We start from the raw sequence: 23,709 nt of genomic DNA, 5'->3' as shown, positions 1-23,709 counted from the left end.
GACACCTGCCCGGCCCAGCCCACCCCCACCCTCGCTGCGTGCCAGTGCTGACCCACCTTTCCAATCCAGGTGCCCAGGAGGCTGACGCACACCTTCCCGTTGTCATACAGGTTGGGGTTCAGGCGGCCACTGCACTGGGAGAGGTAGCAGAAGTGGGGGGGCACGGCCGGGTAGATGTTGGGCAGCTGGATGTCGAACAGGTAGAGGCCGTCCTCGTACGGGGTGCGAGTGGGGCCCTTGATCAGGGCCGAGAAGAGGTCCTAGGGGGGGCAGGGGGAGAGAGCGGGGAGGCTGATGTGGGCAGCAGGCACCCGTACGTGGCACCTGCTTCCAGACTCTTCCAGGGTGCCATGGGGCTGCAGTGGGAGAGGGAGCGGCCCCAGGATCCGGACACCCGTGGACAGCGACAGAGAAGCTGAACGCAGACATCTCTGTGCAGACCTACTTGGCACCTCTTAACTCCTGGCATGAAAGGAATTTCCAAACTGGTTTTTATCTTACCAGGTTTTTTTTTTTTAATAAACTACTACTTGTAACTTGCATTCCTCAAAACACCACTGTGACCTACCCCTCCACCTCCCCGCAGTGAAAGCAGCAACAGTGACAACCAGTAAGAGGAAAGAACATCCAGGATGGCAAGGCTGCACTGGCTTCGAGGGAAGTAGAGGGATGAGAGGATTTGAACTCGGGGGAAAATGCTCCTTCAGTCATTAAAGGGACTCTCCATACACATCAGAGACCCAGGCTGAGGGCTGGGGCGGGGGTGCCATTGCCGGGTGAGCTGCCAGCTGAGAGTCTGCCAGGGCCGAGCGGACCAGTGCGAGTGCTGGCAGGCCCGTTCCCACTGCATCCTTTTCTGTGGTCCCTTTCTCCAGGGCTGGGCCGGAGGTGAGGCTTCAGACCCAAATTCAGGGTCTCACACAGTGCCTGGCACAGGACACGGCCCAGCTGAACAAACAAGGTGGCAGACGGACTGCCTCACTCTTCCTGGGACCAACAAGGAAGCGCTCACACACCTCCACCAGTGTGACTCAAACAGGTCACAAACAAGACCAGCAAATGGAGTGGGACGTAGCCAGGTGAGGTGATACTGTCCTGGAGCTAAAAAGCAATGAACTACATGGTTGTCATTCAACATGGGTAGGTTTCAAAATTTATCCTGTTGAGTGATGAGCAAGTTACAGATGATGACATGCTAGCCTTGTGGGACAAATCCTACTAAAAAGCCTGTGTTTGTGGCAAGAACTATGAGACTCCTGAAGTCACTGCCCGGACGCGGGGCAGGGACCGGTCAAAGGAGAATGCAGCCTTTCCTGTAACAACATTCTAATTTTTCAAAAAAAGAGAAAAGTCAAGTAAAGTATTATATAATTCTAAACCAAGCTTTAAAAAGATGGCTGTCTGGTCTAGACAACTGTGGGAGTCTTGTTGGAGCCTCTCCTGCCCTCTGAGGGGCTGCAGGCAGGCGGCCTTGCGGGTGCCCCCCGGGCCTGCAGGCCCAGGGCCCAAGGCTGCAGCCTCCTGGGCGCCCACCCGGATACCCGTGCCTGCCCGCGCCCGCCTACTTGCCATTCTGTCCTCAAATGTCTTGACCATGATGCCATCGGGCAGCGAGGTGGCCAGCAGCGCCATCTCCTTCCGCACTGTGCTGAAGAACTTCTTGGCTTCTGGAGGCTGGAACTCAATTTTCTTAAAAGAGTGATTTGCTAGAGGGGGAAAGAGCAGGGTCAGTCCCTCTGGCGAGGCCTGGGAACACAACCCGGAGGGGCAGTGGTGGCTGAACGTGATCCCCAGATGGGTGGGCAAAGCCACACACACCTCCACCCGCCCTCTTCTGGCACGGGGACTGGTGCCCACTCCAGGGACACGGCGCCCTGGCCCTGGGCCTGGAGTGCAGGCCGGGCGAACTCACAGGGTGCGAACTCCAGCACCGAGAAGACCTCGCCCTTGGCACTGGTGAAGGTGACGCCGGGCTTGCCGCCGCACTGCTGGCAGAGCACTGGGGTCTCGCTGGGCCACTCGGCCTTCACCGGCGACGGCCCCTCGGGCTTCTCCTCCTTGCGCTCCGTCTCCGGCACCGCCTCCATCTTCTCCTCCTCAGCGATGGCCACATTGTCCAGGGTCTTCTTGAGGTTCTCCTGCAGCTTCTTGATGTCATCCAGGAACTTCTTCTCCCGCGTGGGTTTCTCAGGCTCTGCCGTGGGGGAGGTGGGTGAGCCTGTCAGCAACTGCTCCACCGTCATGTTTTTGAGGCTCTCCAGGATCTTGATGGCCTCCTTCAGCTCCCGGAAGCTCTTCGGGGGCCCGTCCTTGCCAGCCTTCTCCATCAGCCCAGCCACGGGGGCAGCCATGGCCACGGCCCCCTGGATGGCAGCTGTGGCAGCCTCCTCGCTGATCACCACGCCCTTGTCCTCCTCGGGGGCTGCCGGCTGCTCTGCGGTGGGGATGGGGGGCTCCTCTATCTTGGGGTGCTCATCCTCCACCAGCCCATTGTCCGTCTCCCAGCTGTCACTGTCGTCTTCCCACTCGTCCGAGGACGCCCCACTGGTGCTGCCTTCCACCGAGTCGTAGTCAGACTCCTCGATCTCAGACTCGATGTTATACAGGTGCTGAGGGGAGACGGGGCGCAGGCTGGTCAGAGGCCCCCTGCGGGGGACCCTGAGCCTCAGAGCTGACAGTGACTGGATGCCCTGAGGCCTCAGTGGCCCTGCCACCCTTCCCCCCTTTCCTGCTCTGGCCTCGTGGTTGGGCCTCTGCGCTAGGTGGTCCCTAGGCCTCTGGGAGGCACCCCTGCCACCCAGCCCAGCCCATGGGTCCAGGGCCCAGCAAATGCCAGTTCCAGCCTCCTTGCCACTGAGTGTACTTGGCCCGCTGGACCATGGCAGACTCTGTGACTCTGTTCCCGTTCCTGGAATGGCCTCCTGGACGAAGGGGGAGCCACACCCTCGTCCATCCTGTATTGGCACCGGAGAGGGAAGCTGGGGTGTGAGCATCAGATCAAACGAGGGGGCACAGAAATGGAGCCGCCAAAGCCCTGTTCATTCCTTCCCCCTGATCTGTGACAGTTTCCTAGAAGTGTTGGGGGAAGGATGTTTCTTACAGGGTGCAACCTGTGCATTCTCAGCGCAGTGAGATAGGGATCCAGCTAGATCTATGAGAACCTAGACGTGCCTGGCAACCAGGAGCCCGCCGGGTGGGGCAGGATGGTCGGGCCCACTGTGGGCAGCCACTCCGCTCTTACGACTCTCACCTGGGGCTCTGGGTCTAACACTGCCCTTCCTTTCCCCAAGACCCTGCTTCCCAAGAGAAGATTCCTTCACCAGGAAGACCTGAACCCTCGGCCTGGCTGCCAGAGTCTGGAGCTGAGCCATGGGCTCCCAGGAGTCTCACCTGGGGCAGGATGATGGTCTTTGAGTTGTCAGCCCACACCACCTCCACTTTGCTGCTGACGTCCACGCGGGCTACCTGGCCCACCGATGGCTGCAGGGCAAACAGGACGGGGTCAGAGGGGCAGCTCTCCAAGGGTGAGGGCAGAGGCGCGGACGTGAGAATGGAAGCGATGTGGGCGCCGGCCAGAGACCACCGTGAGTACTGAGAGCACGACCCTCTGGCTGAAACACCCCCAGCACTCGCTGTCCACTGAGCCTGGTCTCTCTGGACGCTCCCCGGATGAGGCTCCAGCCTTGGGACTCTGGTCCCCCTTCCTCCTCTGCCCAGAATCTGCCTGACCTCACTGCCATGTCCCCACCTGTTCCCTGGGGCCCAGCTCAGAGTCACCTTCCCAGGCCTCTCCTGTGCTCCTACGGCACCTGCCACCACCCTCACGGCACTGAGCACGGGGCTGTGCGCCCCTGAGAAATAACCCGTGGAGCCCGGGGAGCAGCTCTGAGGACCCTGTGCGGAAGGCAGGCGGCCCTACAGGGGGCGGGGCGGGGCGGGGCGGGGCGGGGCGTACACGCAGGCCCCCTGGCGGCACCGACAGGTACTGCAGCGGGAGCGCAGGACGCCCTACCTCGTCCTCCTTGTGCGGGGCTCCGTCCTCAGTGTTCCCGATTCGGATGACGATGTCGGTCGTGCGGAACCGGAAGTCAGGGTGATCGGCGATGTCGTAAACGCTCACGTCTTCCTCCTCTCCGATCAGCTGGGGCGGGATGGGCGGTCGTGAGCCCGGGGAGCTCTACGTCCACCTCACCACAACCCACCCTGAAGGAGACACGGGGGCGCCCCCGCTCACCTCCACATCATCCCCGCTAGGCCGCAGCTTGAACCACTTCACCATGCACGTGCGGCCCACGTGGTCCCCAGACTGCACCACGCCGTAGACAGCGGGGTCCGGACAGCTCTGGACTGTGGACCCAGCGCGGGGGAGGGGTGAGCTAAGGCACCCCGGTGGGGCCACCAACCGCCCCCCCACCAGCTGCACGTCCAGCATAGGGGCCCAGGACCCACTGCTTCCCTGGCTTGGTCAGAGGAGGCCAGAAAGGCTGCCCTGGACTACAAAAGCGGGAGCCACCTCCCAGGGGAGGCCTGATGCCAGACCTTGTGACTTTTCCTCCTGAGCTCTACCCGGCACTACCTCGCTTGTCCACCACGAAGTCTCCAGGGCAGAACTCGTTGTTGTCCAGGTGGTGCACCGGGAAGAGGTCGTTGGAGCGGATGTTGCACTCCACAGAGCCGTCCTGCCACATCACGTCCGCCGAGGTCATCGTGGTCACCACCTCCACGGCCACCCTGCAGGCGGGCCTGTGAGCAAAGGCCAGGGACGCTCCCTCCCCACCCGCCCTCCCTGTGGGCTTGGTAACTTGGAGCTCGGCCTCAGGCAGGAGGGAGGAGACAGAGTTGCTCCCCTGCAGTCTCCATGCCCAGCGCCTCCTCCAGGAGAATCCCTCCACCCTGGTCTCGCCCTTTCCCGTTCTCAGATCCTTCCATCCCACCTGGCCGACCCCGGCACCCGAGCCTGCACAGGGCTTGCAGACCACGTGTGAGCCCGTGTGCATGCGGGTGCCAGGAAATGGTCTCGGGATGGGCACCCAGCTGAGAAAGAGGGTGCCCCTGAGTCTACCTGTCCCCTGGCTTGAAGTCGCGTGTGATTTTATTCTTCTTCCTCTTGTGTTTCCGCTTTAAGTTCTTGATTGACAAGGGGATGCTCTTCTTGCGACTCGTGCCGCTGCCGCTCTGGGAGGAGGTGGTGGAGCTGGCGGAGGAGGTCACCGAGCTGGTGTCGTCTGTGTCGTCTGCAGCCTCGTCGTCAGCGTCCTGCTCGGCTGAGTGCAGCCTGTCGTCCCCGCCCTCCTTCAGCAGGAAGGGGGGCAGCTGCTCGCCTGCCTCGTGGGCCTCCTCTGGGCCCTCGTCCTGCATCTCCACTGGGCTGGAGGACCCATCGGGCGTCTCCTCGGGGCTGGCGGAGCCTGTTTCGCTCTTGGCTTTGGCCGCCCCCTTCTTGCCTGCATCCTCCACGGAATGGTCCCTGGAGCACTGGACGTCCGGGGAGCAAGACGTGATCCTCACAAGCTGCTTCTTCAGGAGGCGCTTCACCTGCCGGCAGAGCGGGAGGGCGGGCGCCATGGAGAGCTGACCCTGGACAGCTCAGTTGAGGGGTGACGTCTGTTCACACCTAACTGGCCTGCAAGGGTGGTCAGGGCTGCCCCCCAAGGCCTAAAGCACAGACCTTCCTGCTGTGGAAATGGCTCAAGGCCAGTTCCTCCAACGCCCGCCAAGCCCCAACCCCGAGGACATACCTTCTTGGCCATAGAGCCCTCCCCCTGGGCGCAGTGTTTTTCTGGACATTCACAGGCAATCTTGGCCGGCTCTACCTTGGCTGGGAAGACATACAGACAGCGCTCCCCAAGCTGCCGCTGAGCATGGTCAAAGCATCCGAGACGCTTCACCCTGGGAGAGGACAGGGGAGATGGGAGAGGCAGGCGCTGGGTGAGGGGGTCCTTGGCAACCCCTCCCCTTGGCATCTGTGACGCTGGCCCAGAGACTTGCTTGGGGACCACCCCTGAGGGTGCTGGGGCAGGGGGCGAGCTGGGGCCGCTCACCTGCCTAGGTTTTCCTGGGTGATGACAGAGGGCGGGGGGCTGACGCTGTCCGTGCCCCCTGGACAGAAGCTCTTGGTAATCCAGGTGACCTTCAGCTCTACAACCTGCACCTGGGAAGGGGGGCGGGCAGGGCCCCAGTCAGCTGACTCTAACGCCCCTCGCTTTCTGCAGCTCTTCTCCAGAGCAGTTCACTGTAGTTCAGACCCTCCCAGAGGTCACGGAGGCCTCCTCCCCTCCAGAAGGGCCCAGCGGACCTGCCACTGGCCACCCCCCACTTCGTTCAGCCCGGACTCCCCCGTCCTCACTCCCCGCCCCGCCTTCTCCCTACCTCTTCGACCACCACACGGAACTTGCTCTTGGCGCTGAGCACCGGCTTGACGCCTGACAGCCACTGGACACTGGAGAAGATCTTGGCAGGGCCAATGAGCACCTGGCCCGGGTAGAAGCCATAGGAATCATCGAAGAAGAGACCCTGCAGGGTTGGGGGCCGGAGGGGGGTCCCTGTGAGTGCGGCCTCCTCGGGGTGGGGGGGCCCTGTCCACACCCGCACCCCCTGTCCACCCCGGGCCTCTGTGCTCCACACCTCCTCAGACTGCAGAGCAGCACCTCTCAGACCTCAGAGGCACACAGACCACCAGGGGCCTTACTCATTAAAAGGCAAGGCTGACCCATTCTAACACGCCCTCGGGCCACAACAATGCTGCTGGTCTGGGGGGACAAAGCTCTAAGGGCGGGGGTCCCCACACCTGCTTGATCACACACACTCTCCTAGTATTACTTAAACTGTCATGTACCACTGCTCTAAAATGTCCACTCCAAGAAAAAGGGAGATTTTAAAAGGATGAAATAAAAAGTTAACAAAATGCAAAGGAAGTTCTACGGCTTCCTGCAAACATCCAAGCTTTTACACCTTCTGATACACAACCCCTCCTTCCAGGAAAGCCCTGGCCGAGGCATGGCAGTCGGTCCGGGGCCAGCCCCCGGCTCTCTGCCGAGAAGCCCGAGCCCCGCTCTGGCAGAGCCCAGGGCTGAGGAACAGGAGGTGTGCCCCCACCGACCCCCAGGCTCCTGGGGTGGAGCCAACGTACAGAGTCGCTGACGTGCGGGCAGACGTCGTAGAGCTTGGCGCCGTCCTCTGTGTTCATGGAGCACCTACAAGAGGGGGCGGGGGTTTGGTGGGCACTGGACCCGGTGCCTGGGTCTCAGGGCAGGCGAGGCGGCCAGGACCCCGTAAGGAGCTGGTCAGTGAGTCTACAGGACTTATCCGGAGGCGTCAGTGCCTCCACCGACCTTAAAATGGGAAATTTACCCTCCGCCCACACCTCAGTCCCTGCGCTGGAATAAGGAACTCTCTCAAACAAATAGGACCCAGTCAGCAGATCTCAGCGTTCACCCCATTAACGTGCCTAAAGGAGAACATCAGCCCCTCCTGCGGGTCCTACGTGACGATGAGGGTCTCCCCAAGCCAGAGTAGAGGGAAGACCGGGAACTGAGCCGGAGAATCCGGCCAGGCTGACAAGGAGACCAGCCCGGGGTCGGGCCCTGAGACTCGAGGCCCACAGCCCCTGGCACGGCCCTCGCGGGACCTAGGACACACCCCTGGCCCCTTGCCCGGCTGCCCCCGCCCCGTGAGGGCTCCTGCGTGGTGGGGAGACCGTACCTGGCGCCGTTGGACAGTTTCAGGATGATCTGGTTCTTCAGGTCGTAGACCTTGCCCAGCCAGCAGTCGTAGGCGATGTAGTCCCCGTACATGAAGGGCTGCAGACCAGGAAGACAGGTGGTGAGACGGTGGAGGACTCTGGTGTCCGGGACCCCCGTTCCTCTTGGCCCCACAGACAGGGCAGGAAGGCTCCGCATGGGTCAGACCTAGTAACTTTGCAGCAAGTGTCCCCCAAGAGTCCCCAGCAGCTCGCCCCCACAGCGGCAGAGGCTGGACAGCCTTCCGAGGACACAGGACAGTGAGTGGGAGTGGGCTGGGGTGGGAGGTTACACAGTAAAGTGATTTAAATAAACAGATAACTATATGGAGGACATCAAGAGCCAAGTCTCTCCCTACTGGGGATAGCAATCACTAACACAGGCAGGGGAAGAGAGAGGAGCTGGACTGGGGTCAGAGGGGTCAAGATGAACTCACACATCTCAATACGTACACAGGATGGGCACAGGCATATTTAGACGTGTGCGCGTACCCACCTACATACACATACGTGGATTCCCTAGTGCTGCCCTGAGTGGGGCCCAGGAGCAATTAGCACACCCAGCTTGCACCCAGACCGTGGCTTCTGAAAGAAACTAGGGCTCTCGGAACAAACGGCTGATTCTAGGCTGGATCAGAAATAATACGATATGGAAAGTAAGGAAGTGTTTTAAAAAAAAATGGTGGAGACATGTTGAAAGAGCACAGGTGCCAGCTTGAAGGGGTTCCTACTGGCCAAATCTGGGTGGGATCACTGAAGCAACAAAACAAGTAATGGATTACAACCAATGAATAAAACAGGAGTCTCTGCATCTGATGCAAAAAATGCAGAAATAAATGGGACAGAAAGTACAGCTCTTCCATATGGTAGAATGCCAAACTCATAACAAAGCCAGGCAGTGATGGTGTCGCGAAATCAGCATTTAGCAGCCATCAGAACGCTGGCTGGGTCAGGTGGGAATTCTTAATGGAGGCTAAGGCTGGTGGATGGGGGTTGAGAAGCACCAGTTTATTGACACAATCCCGGAATATCTCCCCACAAAACCAATATGATCGCTGGCCAAGGGGTGAATTCTGACTTTGTTGGGAGGCGGCTCAGCAGAGCTCAACACGACTGGGGAGCAAAGAGAACATCCCCACACTGCGGCCGAGGCATGCTCCGGGCCAGGGAAGAGCTGAGCAGTACTTCTGGGGCAGTTCTGCCAAAAGCACGGGGCCCGAGGCTGTCATGGGCACTGTAGATGGCCCCATGCTCAGGGTCACCCGGGACAGGGAGACAAAGCAGGACTGGGAACCGCTCCAGCCTGGGGGAGATCAAAGAGCTGACGACTGAATGTGTGCTCCTGATGGAGTCCAGGTCAGCAGGGGAAAACAGAGATTGTTGGGACAACTGAGTGGGGTCTGTGGATGGACAGTAATGGGTTAAGGTCCTAATCTGGGGGTTTGAATGGTGGTTAAATAGGAGAGTGTTTCTGTTTTGGGAAAATACACACTTAGCACTTAGGGGGCATACAGCATCATATTTGTAGCTTGCTTTCAGATGTTTCAGAAAAGCGGGGACTTCCCTGGCCATCCAGTTGTTAACACACAGCCAATGTAGCAGGCACGGGATCAATCCCTGGTCAGGGAACTAAGATCCCACATGCTGCATGGTGTGGCCAAAAAAAAGGTTAAAAACAAAGTTTCAGAAAAGAGGAAAAAAGAGAGGGAGGGAGAGAGGGGTGGGCAAGAGGGAGGACAGACACGCGCAGGTGCTGACGCGGCGCCACGTCACCAGCTGAGGAATCCCGACGCTGCAGGAGACACTGGTACCTACAACCTGCAGTAAGTTTGGAATCTTAAAAACATAAATAAACTATCGGAAAAAAAAATTTGTTTCAAAAACGACAAAAAGTCTTAGAAGAGAAAGGAAACCAGCCATGTCTGCTGGAGACATAAAGCACCACCTGACCTCAAGTCAGAAGCACCATCAGGCCGCAAGGAGAGGCCGAGCCCTGGGCTTGGCCGCTCGGCCTGGAGGAAAGCAGAGCCCTGCGACGGGAGGTCGGCGGGAGGCTCACCCAGATGTGCTGCAGGTCCTTGCTGTTGACAGGGTAGACGATGCAGTTGGTGCCGATGAGCTTGACGGCGCAGTCGATGTTCACGTCGATCACGGTGCCGCACTGGCTGTCCTGCGGGCGAGAAGGCATCCAGGCCCGCGCAGGCGCCCTGGGGGCCCCCCAGACCCGCCCCGAGCTGCCCCAGGCCACGCCCGCCGGTGGGACAGGGACTCACAGTGGAGCGCATGTGCCGGACCACATCGCGGGGCACCACGGAGCGGTCCTCGAGCTTCAGCTGGAACAGAGAGCAGAGAGACAGAGCTCGGCGTCCAGTCACATGGGGTACGGTCTCCTCTCAGCTCCGCAGTACAGCAACGCTTCACTACGTGCAGCCAAGTGCAAAACCCCAAGTCCCACGCGCCCCTCCCCGGCACCCGGGTCGGGGGACAGGGCCGCACTCCGATCAGGGACAGACCAGGAGCGGCCTCCCCGGTCCAAGGCGACTGTCAGGCTCACCGGAGGGAACTGATCACACTGGAAAGGGTGGCTAAGCGATAGACCACGGAAAGCCTCACTTAAACCAGAGTAAAACATTCTGCTGTGAGTGGAGTCCTCTCTCCACCTCTGCCTGCCCCGCGCCCCTGCTGCTGGGTGCTGGGGAGGGTGGGCTGGAGGAGGAGCGTGATGCAGGGCCCGGGAGCACCCCGAGGCAGCTATCAGCCACACCACCTGCTAATCTGGGCTATCCTGCCCGGCCAGCTACAGCCTGCTCCTATCGACGGCCCTGCGGAGGACTGCAGGCTGCTGAGTAACTCAGGATGGCGGCTTCTGGAGCCCAGCCGGCTCCACAGCAAGTGCTGACCCCTCCCCTGCATGACTGTCCCCCACCCCCGCCAAGGATCCCCACAACAGCCTGACGCTTCTCCACTGAGCCAGCCCACCTTCTGCACTGGCCCGCCAAGCCTGGGGCGGCTCCTCTGGGGTTCTTCACTGTGTCCTGGGGAAGGGGGGGCCCTCTGGGACTGACCACCTCCCTAGCTCAGAACCTCCAAGACCCCAAACGAGAAGCGGGGAGGAGCCATTCCCACAGACACCCAGCTGAAGAACCCCTCGGGGTCACTCTCGCCACCGCAGAACTGGGGGCCTGGAAAGGCGACCGCCATGAGGCGGCCTGAGGTACTGAAAAGGGAGACAGGCTCAAGGTCACCGAAACCCCAGCATCCATGCAATGTGACTTATGAAAGAAGGAAAGCAGGAGCAACGGGCCCGCCACCGACAGGCGACCGAGATGCTCCCACAAGGAGGGAGCCCCGGGTTAGGCACAGCAGACCTTCACCCGAGAGGAGACGGCACTGCAGCCCCCGGGGCTCAGAAGATTCACAAGGCGGTGAAAGCAGACGGCCACTGGGCGCCTGGCTCATAGGAAGCACGCAGTCGAGGCCCATTGAGATCACTCCACCCACCTCCGCTGCCCCCAGGTGCAGGCTGACGACCCCAAGCTCAGGATCCGAGACCCCAGCAGGCTTCGAGGGGCCACGTGGAACTCTGCCAAGAAAGTACTGGAATGACGGTACCCGTTTTTCTAATTCAAGCAATCCCGTCCTCTAACCCTCTGGGTCCAAATCCCCGGGTAGGACATGGTATTTTCAGTGCTGTCCCGCTCCATCTCAAACCTCTGCTCCCATTTTAGACTTCAAAAGACCACAACTACAGGTCTTTCCAAGTTGCCATGGAAACCAGGAGTTGCAGCGAGGGGAAGCCTTCTGGGAGAGGGGCTGTGAGTGAGGGGCAGGAGGCGATCCTGCGTCTGGCTGTGAGGTACAGCAGCCCCACCTTGCATTGGGGTCAGTCCCCGAGATCGCCCTGGGGAAAGGATGGGAGTGGCTCGGTGCAGACCCTGAGTCAGTGCAGTCCCGGCGGGGACATGGCCCAGCCCCGCTGCCCCCGCGGGCGGAGGGGATGCTGAGGCCAGAGCTTGTGAAAGCTGGCATCACGGTCAGGCCGGGGAGGGGGGCTTTCTCCTTCCTCCCCTTGTGGAAGCACTGACAGGATGTGGGGCAGGCGGGTCACAGAGTTCCCGGGGGGTGGGGGTGGGGGGCCTGGGGAGCCGACACGTCCTGGGTGGGGCTCTCCCGACCTGCACTCGGCCTCCTGCCAGAGCCTGCCTCCCTTCCACCATGAAGCCGGGTCTCCAGACTCTTCTAATCCAGCAGGACAATGACAATGACACAGTGCGTGCTGAGTGGGAGCGGCAGGGATGGCAGGGAGGAGAGCGGGGCGCCGGGGCCACGATTCTGTCTGTGTGCCCTCCCCTGGGGCTCCCAGAAGCAGAGCACGGGACGCCTGGGAGGCAGGACGAGCCGCCAGGCTCTCCCCTCTGCTCCACAGCGTTACCTCCTGGGCGCCCGCATGCCCCCACACCAGGCGCGGACCGGGCCTCCCCTGGTCCTCCTCGCCTCTCCCTGCCCCGGGCACGTGCGCCCGGCATCTCACAGGCTCTGGAAGGAACCCCTGCTCTGGAGGCCTCTCCTCACAGCGACAGCACACCTGGTGTGTGTCACGCTCCATGCACACGCGGTCTTCAAGCAGTTCAAGTGTTTTAACCGGAGAAATGCTCCACAACTCTGTGGAATCAGTATACCATCCTGGCCGTACAGAGGAGGAGTCTGAGACAAAGAGCTGATGAACCATGCGTGCAGGGTCACACGGCTCCCAAGTGGTACAGCCTGGACTTGAACTCAGGCAGTCCAGCTCGAGTCCATTCTCTTAACCACATAAAAAGCTCCTCCCTTCCCAGAGCTGTAGAGACAAGAACGGAGCAGAACGCATTTCTGGTAGCTCCATGCACTCTGCAAGACAGTAATCCTTGTTCTTGTTGTAAAAGCAGTAACTGCTCTGTTCATTTCTGGAGCACTTGGCAGGCAGCTGTCACGGTTTCAGACGGCGGATGTCATGAGGGCCCCCGAGCATCCACCACGGCCGCTGGGTGGGAGAAGCCCCCTGGTCTCTCTCAGCAGTGCCCTCTGCTCCTCCCGCCCTCCAGAGATCCAGTACCCGGACCACAGGTGCCAGACACGGGGCCGACACCAGGGGGCGCTCCGCCCGCCCCAGGAAACTGCCAGGTTCAGAGGGAAACTAAGGCACACACAGAGTCTCATTCTCTGTTGGGTGCACTCTGATGTAGTTTTTAAAGTCACCAGGGTGGGGTCTGAGGTGGAAGGTGGGTGGATCTTTTTTTATCATCATCAGCTCTAGAATTCTGAACAAGCTCTGAGGTGGTCAACTATGGTTTAACATTTCTGGAGGAGAGTTGTAGCTGTCAGAGGTTTCTTAACAGAAAAAAAAAAGACAACACAACACACCAAAATGACCAGTGTCTGAGTGAAGAGGGGCTACAGGTGGCTTGTAAAATGAACATGCATTACTTTGGAAAGACTGAGGGGCAGGAGGAGAAGACAGTGACACAGGATGAGATGGCTGGACGGCAGCACCGATTCAATGAATATGAAGCTGGGCAAACTCCAGGAGATGGTGGGGGACAGGGAAGCCTGGCGTGCTGCAGTCCATGGGGTTGCAAAGGGTCGGATACAACTTGGCCACTGAACAAAGGCAACAACAGCTGGTTTGCAATCCTGTGTTAGTTTCAAGTGTATGGCACAGAGATTTGTTTTTGTGAGTTTTTTTCTTGGTACATTATATTTATTATAGGTTATTGTAAGAATAATTAATTCCCTGTGCTTAGACACTTTTGGGACGTGTCTGAGGGATGTGCCTGGTGGAATCCAAGAACACACGTCCTGTGCTTCCATCGCCTCCTCTGGAAACAGGAGTAGCAACCAACATACCTGCTCCCCGTGGGGGGCGGGGCATTCTTGCACCTTTGCAGGTGGGGGAGCCAGCCTTCAAGGAGAACAGGCACTGCTGAGACAGGTCCTGCTCTGACTCAGCTTCCGGTCAGTGAAGCACAGGAACAGATAGTTACTTGCGTGTGTGCATGGGCACACTCACACACACACACAGATCAGGCGGTGCCATGTGCCACACAGAAAATCAAGGCACTACTGGGTGATGTATGCGGGAGTGACTGGAAGCGGGAGGTGAGCACGAGTGAGTTATTTTAAGTGGGTGATCAAGAAAGGCCATTCCAAGGTGACATGTGACCAGAGATCTGAGTGTATTAAAGGAAGGACCTTGCCAAGCAGACAAGAAAGCTGTCCCCAAGACCCAGTGGCATGTGCCTGGAGTGTTCAATGACCAGCAGAGGCTGTGACAGCCACAGTGAGCAGGAGGCAAGGCCAGGTGTCTCGGGCCTGAGAGAAAGTACCAGGGAAGGACCCGAGCGTCCACCCTGAGCAAGGCGGAAGCTCCTGCGGTCTCTGCGGTGGGGCACGCTGGGAGAATCACCTGGTGATTGGGCAGAGAAGATGCTGCAGAGCAGGCAGCCCAGAGGTTCTCAACTGCGCAACTGTGCCCCCAGGGGACACGTGTAATATCTTGAGACATCTGGTTGTCACAGCTGGGGGAAGGGGCTCCTGGTGGGTGGAGGCCAGGGATGCCGTTAAACATCCAAAAACCACAGGACAGCCCATGACAGAGAATGATCAGCCCAAAGCATCATCGGTGCGGAGGTGGAGGCACCCTCAGGCTGCTCGCAGGAGAGCCCGGTGGTGTGGACACCGGGGGTGGTTAAGGGATCGCCCTCCCTGCTTCCTGAGATCAGAACTAATGGGGTGCTTCAAGTTGGAAAGTGATGTGGTGGCACAGGAGGGAGTGGGGACCCTGTGGGGGGAGGACAACCTGGCAGGGAGGCTGCACACATCCGTTCTGCCCCTTTCTGGGCTCCCAGGGGCTCTGCCCAGGCCAGGAGGCCCACACTCCGCCCCTTGCCCCCGGGGCTGCCCAAGGCGCACACGGCCCACCCGCGCGCAGCTCTGGAGCTGGGCACTGATGGTGCTGCAGCTCAGGGCCTAGACCCTCCATCACAACACTGCTCCCGGCTGACCTGGAAGAACCTAAACCACTGAATAAAAATGCTCTAAGGGGAGAAAAAGGCAATCTAAGGCTGATCGACTGGCTGAAAACACAAGGAAGCTGAAACAAGATGCTACTTTCCAGTGGATCTGAACATCACATCCTGTAGGACCGCGTGGCCCTACGGGCTGGCATGCTCAGTGGAGGCCAAGCACGTGCCCGAGGGATAAGAGGGGCCTTCGTGCCTGGTCCCTAAGACCAGCACCCACTAACGGGGCCCCTAGCGTGAGAGGGGAAGCAGTAGGAAGTCAGACAACAGGCAGAGAAGGGCCCTGAAAGGAGTTTGAACATCTGTGTTGAGGCTGGAAGCCGCCCACCCACCACTGTCCTGTCAAACTCTGGAGGCCAAAACACGGGGGAGGAGAGGCGTGTGTCCTTCAGAGCAAGAGCAAGAGAACCACGCGGGCTTCTCCAGGGGTTAGTGATGTGGGCTGCACCAGATCCTCCACTGATAATGGGAGTGGCTTCGAACTCGGGGCTCAAGGACCAGCTGTCTGCCAGCCCCCCACAGAGCCCCTGGGGAGTGAGTGGAAGACGTGGAAGACGGCATGTGTGTTGGGGGGGAAGGGCCTGCTGTGACCCCAGTTTGGGCTGTGGTTGGTGGGCTGGGTCAGGCCCTTCCTGGGGTGGGGTGGGGGTGCAAGGAAGTGGCAGGTCCAGCAGACACACTCAGGCGATGAGGCTGTTTACCTAGGCCAGGACTCAAAGAACGATTCCTCCAAGAAATACGATGAGGTCAGACCAGCGCTGGAAATTTCTAAAGGTCTGCTATTCCCCAGGGGTAAAAACAATCCAAGAAACACGATCCCTCCTGCCCCTCGAGCCAGCACAGTGGTCACTGCGGGGTGAGGTGGGGGGACTTCGGGTCCCCTAACCAGCCCCCCTCACTCTCTCAGTCGAGGTCGCAGAGGCTGCAGCAAGTCCCAGTCCTGCTGCCCTTGGGTCCACTTGGCTGAGAACCTGGGCTCACTGCGGAGGCCGCCCTGTGCGCTGCAGAGTGAGACGGGGGCGGGGGCACGCCGGCCAGCCCAGCTCAGTTGGGGGGTGAGACTGGAGGAAACTATTCAGCAGGAACTTTGCTAAAACCTAGGACTGAGGTAAGTGAAACTCTTTTTAGTGTTCCTACGGAGTCAAGGCTTGCTAAGATTACAAAATGTGAAACAAGGAATGTACACACTCTTTTAAGGGTGTAAAAGGATGTGGTGCAGAGATGGGTGGGGAAAGGAGAAGGGCAGGCCCAGGGATACAGACTCCCTCCTTCCAACACGAATGCAATCTGGAGGCCAGAGAAGCTGAGCTGGCAGACTGGCAGGTTTACCCCCCGGTGCACAATTATGAAAAAGCCTTGGGAATGGATGCTCCCTACCGCAGAGATTTTTTTTTCTTTTTGCCATGCAGCTTCGCCTGTGCGATCCCCATTCCCCACCCAGGCCCTTGGCAGTGAAAGTGGGGAGTCCTAACCACTGGACCGCCAGGGAATTCCTGAGCAACACTGTTTCCAACTGAGGGTTTGGGCCGGTGAGTGGGTTATGAAATCAATTTAGTGGGTCATGGCCAACACTGGGCTCATCACATACAGGAAGGGTGAATACTGTCTTGAGGAATCTTTTTCAATTGCATAAACATACATGAGTCCTGGGTCGCGACATAAAAGGTGCAGTCAGTGGTGGGTCACTTTCAAGATGCCTGCGAGTCCCCACCCAGCTGCCCTGTGGATCCTCTCTGGCTGGGTCCTTTCTGGCTTGGGTTTCAGCCAGTTCTATCAAGTGGAGGGACACATCTCCTCTAGTCAGAAGCTGGTCCAGAGCCAGAACCAAGCAAACGATCAAAAATCCTAGGATCCAAATGTTTACACGCAGACACTGTGGAGCTGGGGAAACTCTTAACTCTTTCTGACCTTACTTAAAATGTCAGTATGCTGGCTTTCAGAACAGTCCCACTGGGAGTGGCAGGAAACGGTACTAACTATGGGCTGGAGCCGGGCTCCTCTGCCAGCTTTCAGTTCTGAATGCATCTGGGGACCTGACTGGCCAGTGAGCCTAGTGAATGCCAGAGTAATGACGTTCTCACAGCAGTTGACCATCATGTGACTGAAGGTCCCTAAAAATCCAGCCATCAGCAAGCTGCCCACCTGAGGATCGAAGGTCTCACTGGCAAACACAAATGGCCAGAGGGCCTCACGTGCCTGCGGGAGAAGAGCTGGAAACGGCTGGGCAGTGGGAGAACAGACCAACGCTGCTGCCCCTCGCTGGAAAATTCTGTCAATCACATGCTACAGAAACCACTCGGCAGAAGCTCCGCTGAATCCAAACACTGAGGTCAATCGATTCAATAGTTTTTAGTGTTTTCTATAGATTTCAGAACGAGACAAGAGTGCAAATACGAAGGTATGTGTCCCAGCTTTACAGAAGTTACATTTAGTTGGAGGGAGACAAAATGAAAATATCTGAAAATACTAAAACTTCTGTTGCCAAAGGGCAGGTGGGGGAGGTTGGAAGGGCCAGGCTGCAGAGGAAATGTCCATCAGAGATGTAGGCAAGGGTTACCACCGCCCACACCGCCCGCGCCGCACTCACACCCTTTCAGATGAACGCTGTGCTGGCCAGGCCTCTCTCTCTCACCCGCTGGGGTGGAGGCCCTGTCCCCAGGGTCCCCCTTGCTCTGATGTACACTGCAGACCAGAAGCCTGCAATCAGGGCCAGGCAATGCAGCATGACTGCATCACTGCCTGGAAACTGCAGCTGCGGCCTGCCAGCTTGTGGAGACGGCCCAAGGCTCAGCGTGCCCAAGGGGACAGACAAAGGGGACCGAGTCCAACTGCCTGCTAAGTGAGGGGGAAGGACCGGAGAGCTGGGCCGGGCAGCGGACCGGCTGAAGCCCGGGCAGCAGAGTTGGGTCTCTGCAGATGCTGCAGCATTCGGGGGGAGGGCAGCGCCGGCCTCCAAGAACTCAGCACTGCGCCCAGTGTCTTGGCCCCAGCCTGACCAGCCTGGCTCCAAAAAGGACAAAAGAGCCCAGGACTCCTGGATTCGGAAGGAGGGTATGAGATGGGAAGCTTCCGAGTGAAAAGAACTCCCTCCTCAAGAGGTAAAGAAGTCAACAGCATGGTTTCAGGCCTGTCCTCATGGCTGGACTGCTGGGCATCCCTGAGGAGGCAGAGAGCAGGCCCAGCGAGGCCTCAGCGCCACTCTCCAGACCCCTCCCTCACCCCCACGTGTCTGATGTCAGCTTAGGTCGCAGCACGATGACCCAGGCTGGGAACCCTGTGGGCAGACCTTCACGGAGCTCACACTGTGGGGACAAGCCCCACGTGTAGACGTCAGAGGTACTGCAGTGGTCTCTCTCACCCCACAGAGCAGCTGGTGGCTCAGAGAGGTGAGGGGCCTGGATCTGCTATCTCCTTCCTCATTTGGCGGGCGTGGCCCTCCTCGTGGCCCCTGAGGCATCTTCCTGGATCTCACTGGAAATGCAGGCTCGGAGGCCCCCGCCAGCCTGGCCACCTTAGAGTCCACTGGTTAACAAGGTCTCCGGGTGACCCAGGGGCATGTCACCTTGTCCTCACGTAACAGCGGCTCAACAGAGGGGCCTGGGGGTGGAAGGAGGGGCCCAGCACAGGCTCCCTACCCGGTCCATCCCCCGGATGGTAATCTGAAAGCAGGCATTCGGAAAAGGCTCCTAAAGCGATTTTGATACACAGCCCCAAATCCTGGCTCTTCTGACTGGCATTTTAAAGGCAGCAAGAGAGGAGGAGAAACAGCTGAAAGGGCCTGTGTCTGAGTCCAGTGGGGCAGGCCAAGCCCACCCTCAAGTGTCAGGGACCCCATGTGGAGGAAGCACAGCCTCCTGGGCTGCACACCAACCTCTGCGTGTGCCTCAGACACCTGCTGTCACTATTTCAAGGCGTGGAAGGGATACCCACCCTAGGGCACTGGGCGTCACTCAGGCACCAACTGGCCTGATGACCCTGGCAGAGACTGAATGGCTCCTGGGGGCTGCTATCAACCTCCTGGTTTGCTTTTTAAGTCCTAAAACCCTGACTGACCTCAAAAAAAAACAGACTTCCTGGGGCGGGGAGAAGTGTCCCTCCAGCCCCGTTGGCACAGGGAGGCAAGGTCACGGCTGCCCACGCCGAGAGCCAGGGAGGCCAGGGCACAGCCACACCCCGGCTGCGAGGCTGAGTAAGGCCCGTCACCTCCCCGGGCGTCCCCCGGGACAGGCAGCCCCTTCCGGCTCCAGAGCTCGTCCCCTCAGCCAGGGCAGAGCCTGGACCGCACCCCTGAAGGGTCCTCCCCAGGAACTCAAGACCTCAGCTGGAGGCAACAAATATATGGAATTTACACCTATGAAGACAGAAACGAGAGGCAAAAATTAACATACAGCTGCATTTTGATTTAGAGGGCGTTTCTAAAAAGGTCTGGTATAAACTGAAAGGATTTCAGTATCAGGGAGCTCTTTCAAAGAAAATCCCAGGAAATCTTGGAGTCTGCCAGTCACTACCTTCTTGTTTATATGGTCACAATTCTCCTCTTTTAATGAGAGCAGACACACCCACCTCCAGGACCAAGAGTGATGTGGACCAAAGGGATACGGCCAAGAGTGAATCAGAGTGCGTGGGAGATGGAGCGCTCAGGTGGTGGCCCAGCGGCACTGAGGTGCCTACCCCAGGAGAGGTGTGATCTAGGGACCCAGCGCGGAGGAGACAGCACCGTGTGGGACGGGGTCAGTGCAGGCCAGGAGTTAGAGCGGGGGGGTGGGGGCAGGGGAAGGAGTGCTCACAGCCCGCTCAGGAGCAAGGGCCTGGAGACGGCGTGCAGGGGGTGGTCCCAGAGCTGGCACTCATAGAGTGAGCCTCGCCCCCGGCCCCCACCAGGACCAGGACAGCCTTGGAGCCTCACGGAGCCCCCGGGCTGTCGAAGGAGAAGGGGTGACCAGTGAGCAGACGCCAGCACACGAGACCTTGGCCTGATTTTCTTTTCTGACTAAGCAGGAAACTTCCTCCCAGCTCCTCTAGGTCTCACACAGGAAGAAGGACGTCTCAGCTAGAATCCATATTGTCACAGGTCTGAAGGAGGACACGGCTCTGAGAGTGAGGGATTCAAAACGTATCTCCACTACTGGACACCCACCTCCAGACGCCAAGCCCTAAAATCAGCAACAGCAAGGCAGTGTTTTGGCTGAACACCCACCACTGTGTTTGATCTCTGAAGGGCAACTGGTGGAAACGAACCAATGGCCCCATAAAAACACAGTGGAGAAGTCTAGATATATTTAACCCAGCAGTGTTGAAATAGCAAAAGATTATGAAGAAAAACGGATGCCACCTCGGCAGGTCCCTTGGGAGGAGGACTAAGTTTTAAAGCAACTGTCAGAATCCTCAGAGCTCTTTCAAAAACACTGATTCCTGATATATATAAAACCTCAAACCCACTGAATGAATCTCTAGGTGAAACCAGCAATCTATTTCTTAATGTTCCCTAGGCGAGTCCGATTACCAGCCTGGTTAAAATAGCTCTACTTTCAACCAGTATGTTTCTCTTTCTTCTAAAACAAAAGAGGGCCCTGACTACCCAGGGACATTTGTTTTTTTTTTTGGCTGCACACCATGGCCTGAGCAGGATCTTAGTTCCCTAACCAAAGATCGAAGCCTTGTCCCCTGTAGTTAACCACTGGACCATCAGGGAGGTCCCTGTTATTAATTTTTTAAAAAAATTTCAAGATAAAAAACCTGGCGGATCAAGATGCAAAAGTGAGGTGGATTACAGTAACTAGCAAAGCAAAGTGAGGCGAGGCTCACACCTGCCCAAGTATCCCTGACACCCTCCAGCGGGTCAGCCCTTGAGCACACACAGGCACCAGGTTCTCTAAACGACGAGGCCCCAACTCTGACATCTGTTCAGGTGGTCCAGACCCTGGCCTCCGTCAGCTTCCAGGCAGATGCCAAGAACAAAGCCCCAGACCCTGGGGGCCAAGAGCCCTGGGACCTGACCAGACGGCTGCTGCCTAGATGGCAAAGAACGGAACCTGCTAACACATGTCCCTGGACACCTGGGGGACTCGGTTTTCCCACAGTGGAGACCTCCAGGCAGGAAGGCAGGTCCGGGCCCCACACTGTGGCCACAAGAACCTCGGGGATTTTAGAGCTGGGTGACCGAATAGGCAGGAGCTGGTGCATTGAATTCGGCTCTCCTTGCGGGTAAGAACCCCAAGTCTGAGAAAGAACCACCCTGGCAGGAAGCCCAGTCTCTGCCTGGTTCGGTCCTCAGGGACGACCACCAGGACCCTGCCTCCCAGATGCTCCTGCTCCCTCTTCACCTCCCCCCTTTCAAACCCGCAGAAAAGTGACATCACCTTCAAGATGACGTCATTGCTGGCCGGCAGAGAGCTGGGCCTGTTCCCACAGTGGCAGGCTGGGGATGCTCCCCCGAGGAGAGCCACGGTTCCTGTGGTCCATGATCCCAAACGCTGAGAATTGTTGCTGATCAACAGCCACACTCCCTGTGAAATGCATCCTACCTTCCACAGCAGACTCAGACTGACAGGGATCCACTCTGCATTGCTATTTTTAAAAATGCAAACATGGGAGGAAAAGGCAGTAAAAATAACACACCAGAGCCCTGGTCCAAGGCCGAGTCTTTCCTCTGGGGCCAGGTTCTCACTGAGGTGGGCTGGGCTGGGCCAGGTCGGGGGGGGGGGGGGGGGGCTGACCTCCTGGGCAGTTGTCTTCACCATCCGATGGTGAATGGGGTGCCCCCATCCCACCCACGCCCTGAGCCGCCCCGCGGGCAGGTAAGGGGGATCCACACGGGGGGGGGGGGGGGGGGGGCAGGAGCTTCCAGGACTCTCCCCGGAATAACTGTGGTCCTCTGCTTTCCTTAACTCCAAATCTCCATCTTTCCAACACAAACTGGATGAGGGGCTGCAAACATGTTCTCTCCCCACCCACTGCCCAGGAAGCAAGAGCTTTGGCCAAGGCACAGAAAGGCAAGGAGGAAGTGAGGAGGACCCCCGGGATGGAAAGCGAGCCAGGGCCTCACATCACTGAGTGACAGTCCCACAGCCAGCTGCTCCCAAAGTGCTGACGGCCTTCTGAACCGGCCTGAGGCCCTCGGTCCATGGCACAGCCACCCGGAGCCCCACAGACAGGCTGGCCCCGCTGGGGAGCAGCTGACTGGCCTCATCGCTCACCCGCGCCCACCTCGACAGTCCTTTCTCAGCCACCCCATGTCACCAGAATTAGACCAGGGGCGGATGGGGCAGCCTGCCCTCTGAGCAAAGATTTCTAACAGAACAAATGCTTACTGAGCAGCCGGCTTCTGAGCTGAGCGTGTGGTAACTGGCGTGGCTGTGAACAAGGAAAGGACTCGCCACGCACTGGAGCGAGGTGAGGAGGAAGCACCTGGAGGCACCAGAGACCCAGCTGGGTCCTGCAAGCTCACAACTCCTCCAGAGTCGTCGTCATCTGAGCCCTCAGGGCACAGAAGCTGACTATTTTCTGATCTCTGACTACGGTGGCAATCAGCATCGATTAACACATTTTGATGTATGCCCTGGGGCATCAGCACCCCTGCCTGAGAAAGGCTGGAACCTGCCAGGGATACGCGGTATATACCCTTTACGAGAAACATTTCAGCCTTGCTATCTCTCCAACCTGCATGCATGCTAAGCCGCTCAGGCGTGTCCAACTCTTTGCTCTCCCATGGACTGTACCCTGCCAGGCTCCTCTGTTCCATGGGATTTCCCAGGCAAGAATACCGGAGTGGGTTGCCATTTCCATCTCCAGAGGATCCTGCTGACCCAGGGATCAAACCTGCATCTCTTGCACTGGCAGGTGGATTCTTCACCACCGTGCCACAGGAAAGCCCATCCCTCCGACCGGGGCTGTCCTTATCTCTCTTAATCCCCGGGGCCTCAGCACTGGCCAACAGGCTGCGGGACAGGAAATGTGAATAACCAGAAGATGACCCCAGGCTGGCATCTGAAGAATCCTTCCCACCTCTCATAGGCTGCATCCAGGGCTCCCCATCAATCTGAGTGGAGGAAGATGGGGATAAGCGCCCTGCCACAATCCTCTCAAGGTCTAACTGAGTCACACGAGGGTGACAGCAGGCGGCAGGATGGCTCTGAGATGGAGGCCCCAGGACACGAGTGGCATGCGGCGAGTAACGGGGACGGCAGCTCTCTTGCCCACCCCTGCTCATGCTTTCCCAGCAATTGCAGGGCTGACTTCACCGGTCAGTCTGAGCTGCCCTGAAATGGGAGGGGAAGCGCAGAGCTGTGCAGTGAGCCACGCAGGGAGAGGAGGCGACGGGGCACCCAGTGTGAACCCCGCTTTCCTTGGGCCTGGGCTCCAGACCCACCCCTCCTCCCCCAGCAGCCCGGCAGGGACAGAGCCCGCCTTGCAGAAGCCTGGGTTGGCTTCCCTTGACATCTGTCACAGGCTGCTCACACGACCGCGGACCATCCATCCATTTATCTATCCACATGCTCCGGCGACAATCTGCACACTTACGAGGATGCCAGACGCTGCGTGTGCCTGGTGCTAACGAAACATCAGGCCGGGAGGAGCCAAGAGTAGGCGGGGGCACGGAAGCGCAACGAGCAGTCACACACGAGGCACCGCCACGGTGACAGTCACGGCTTTTGCACGTGCCCAGCCAGCTGACTCGTCTCTGCTCGGGCGTCACCCTGTCAGGAAGACCTTCTCTGACCGCCCTGCTTCCTTCTCCCACAGCACCTGCCCTGCCCCGGAAGCAGACGGCTTTGGCCGTGGGGAAACCCGCGGGACCTGGGCCGGGGACAGAGGCAGTGTTCAGCTGCACCCCCAAGCCACTGGCCCCCCAGGAAGCAGGCAATGGAGGGTGGCAGCTCCTTAGGGAACTAGGCTGGAAGGAGGGACCTCAGG

At 58.8% G+C, this 23,709-nt stretch overlaps 1 protein-coding gene across 4 annotated transcripts in view; it reads right to left on the bottom strand.

The window, feature by feature from the left end:
- The window catches only part of UBE2O (ubiquitin conjugating enzyme E2 O), a 48,901-nt gene that overhangs the window by 2,256 nt on the left and 22,936 nt on the right, over positions 1-23,709 (bottom strand). For 2 of the 4 annotated variants that reach the window (XM_020915636.2, XM_020915638.2), the window contains exons 2-16: positions 10,012-10,071; positions 9,798-9,908; positions 7,702-7,799; positions 7,130-7,193; positions 6,370-6,513; positions 6,042-6,151; positions 5,739-5,889; positions 5,063-5,535; positions 4,577-4,731; positions 4,235-4,347; positions 4,013-4,141; positions 3,391-3,480; positions 1,913-2,609; positions 1,570-1,706; positions 57-260 (exon numbers count right to left, since the gene is read on the bottom strand). In XM_020915636.2, coding sequence (XP_020771295.1) covers positions 57-260; positions 1,570-1,706; positions 1,913-2,609; positions 3,391-3,480; positions 4,013-4,141; positions 4,235-4,347; positions 4,577-4,731; positions 5,063-5,535; positions 5,739-5,889; positions 6,042-6,151; positions 6,370-6,513; positions 7,130-7,193; positions 7,702-7,799; positions 9,798-9,908; positions 10,012-10,071 — 2,736 coding nt within the window. Of the gene's footprint in view, positions 1-56; positions 261-1,569; positions 1,707-1,912; positions 2,610-3,390; positions 3,481-4,012; positions 4,142-4,234; positions 4,348-4,576; positions 4,732-5,062; positions 5,536-5,738; positions 5,890-6,041; positions 6,152-6,369; positions 6,514-7,129; positions 7,194-7,701; positions 7,800-9,797; positions 9,909-10,011; positions 10,072-21,155; positions 21,351-23,709 lie in introns of those variants that run through there. The other 2 variants (XM_020915642.2, XM_020915643.2) reach the window with 2 other exon arrangements.

The sequence above is a fragment of the Odocoileus virginianus genome, chromosome 17 (assembly GCF_023699985.2).
Source record: "Odocoileus virginianus isolate 20LAN1187 ecotype Illinois chromosome 17, Ovbor_1.2, whole genome shotgun sequence".
Taxonomy (NCBI): Eukaryota; Metazoa; Chordata; class Mammalia; order Artiodactyla; family Cervidae; genus Odocoileus; species Odocoileus virginianus.
This window is presented reverse-complemented; position numbering and strand designations above follow the sequence as displayed.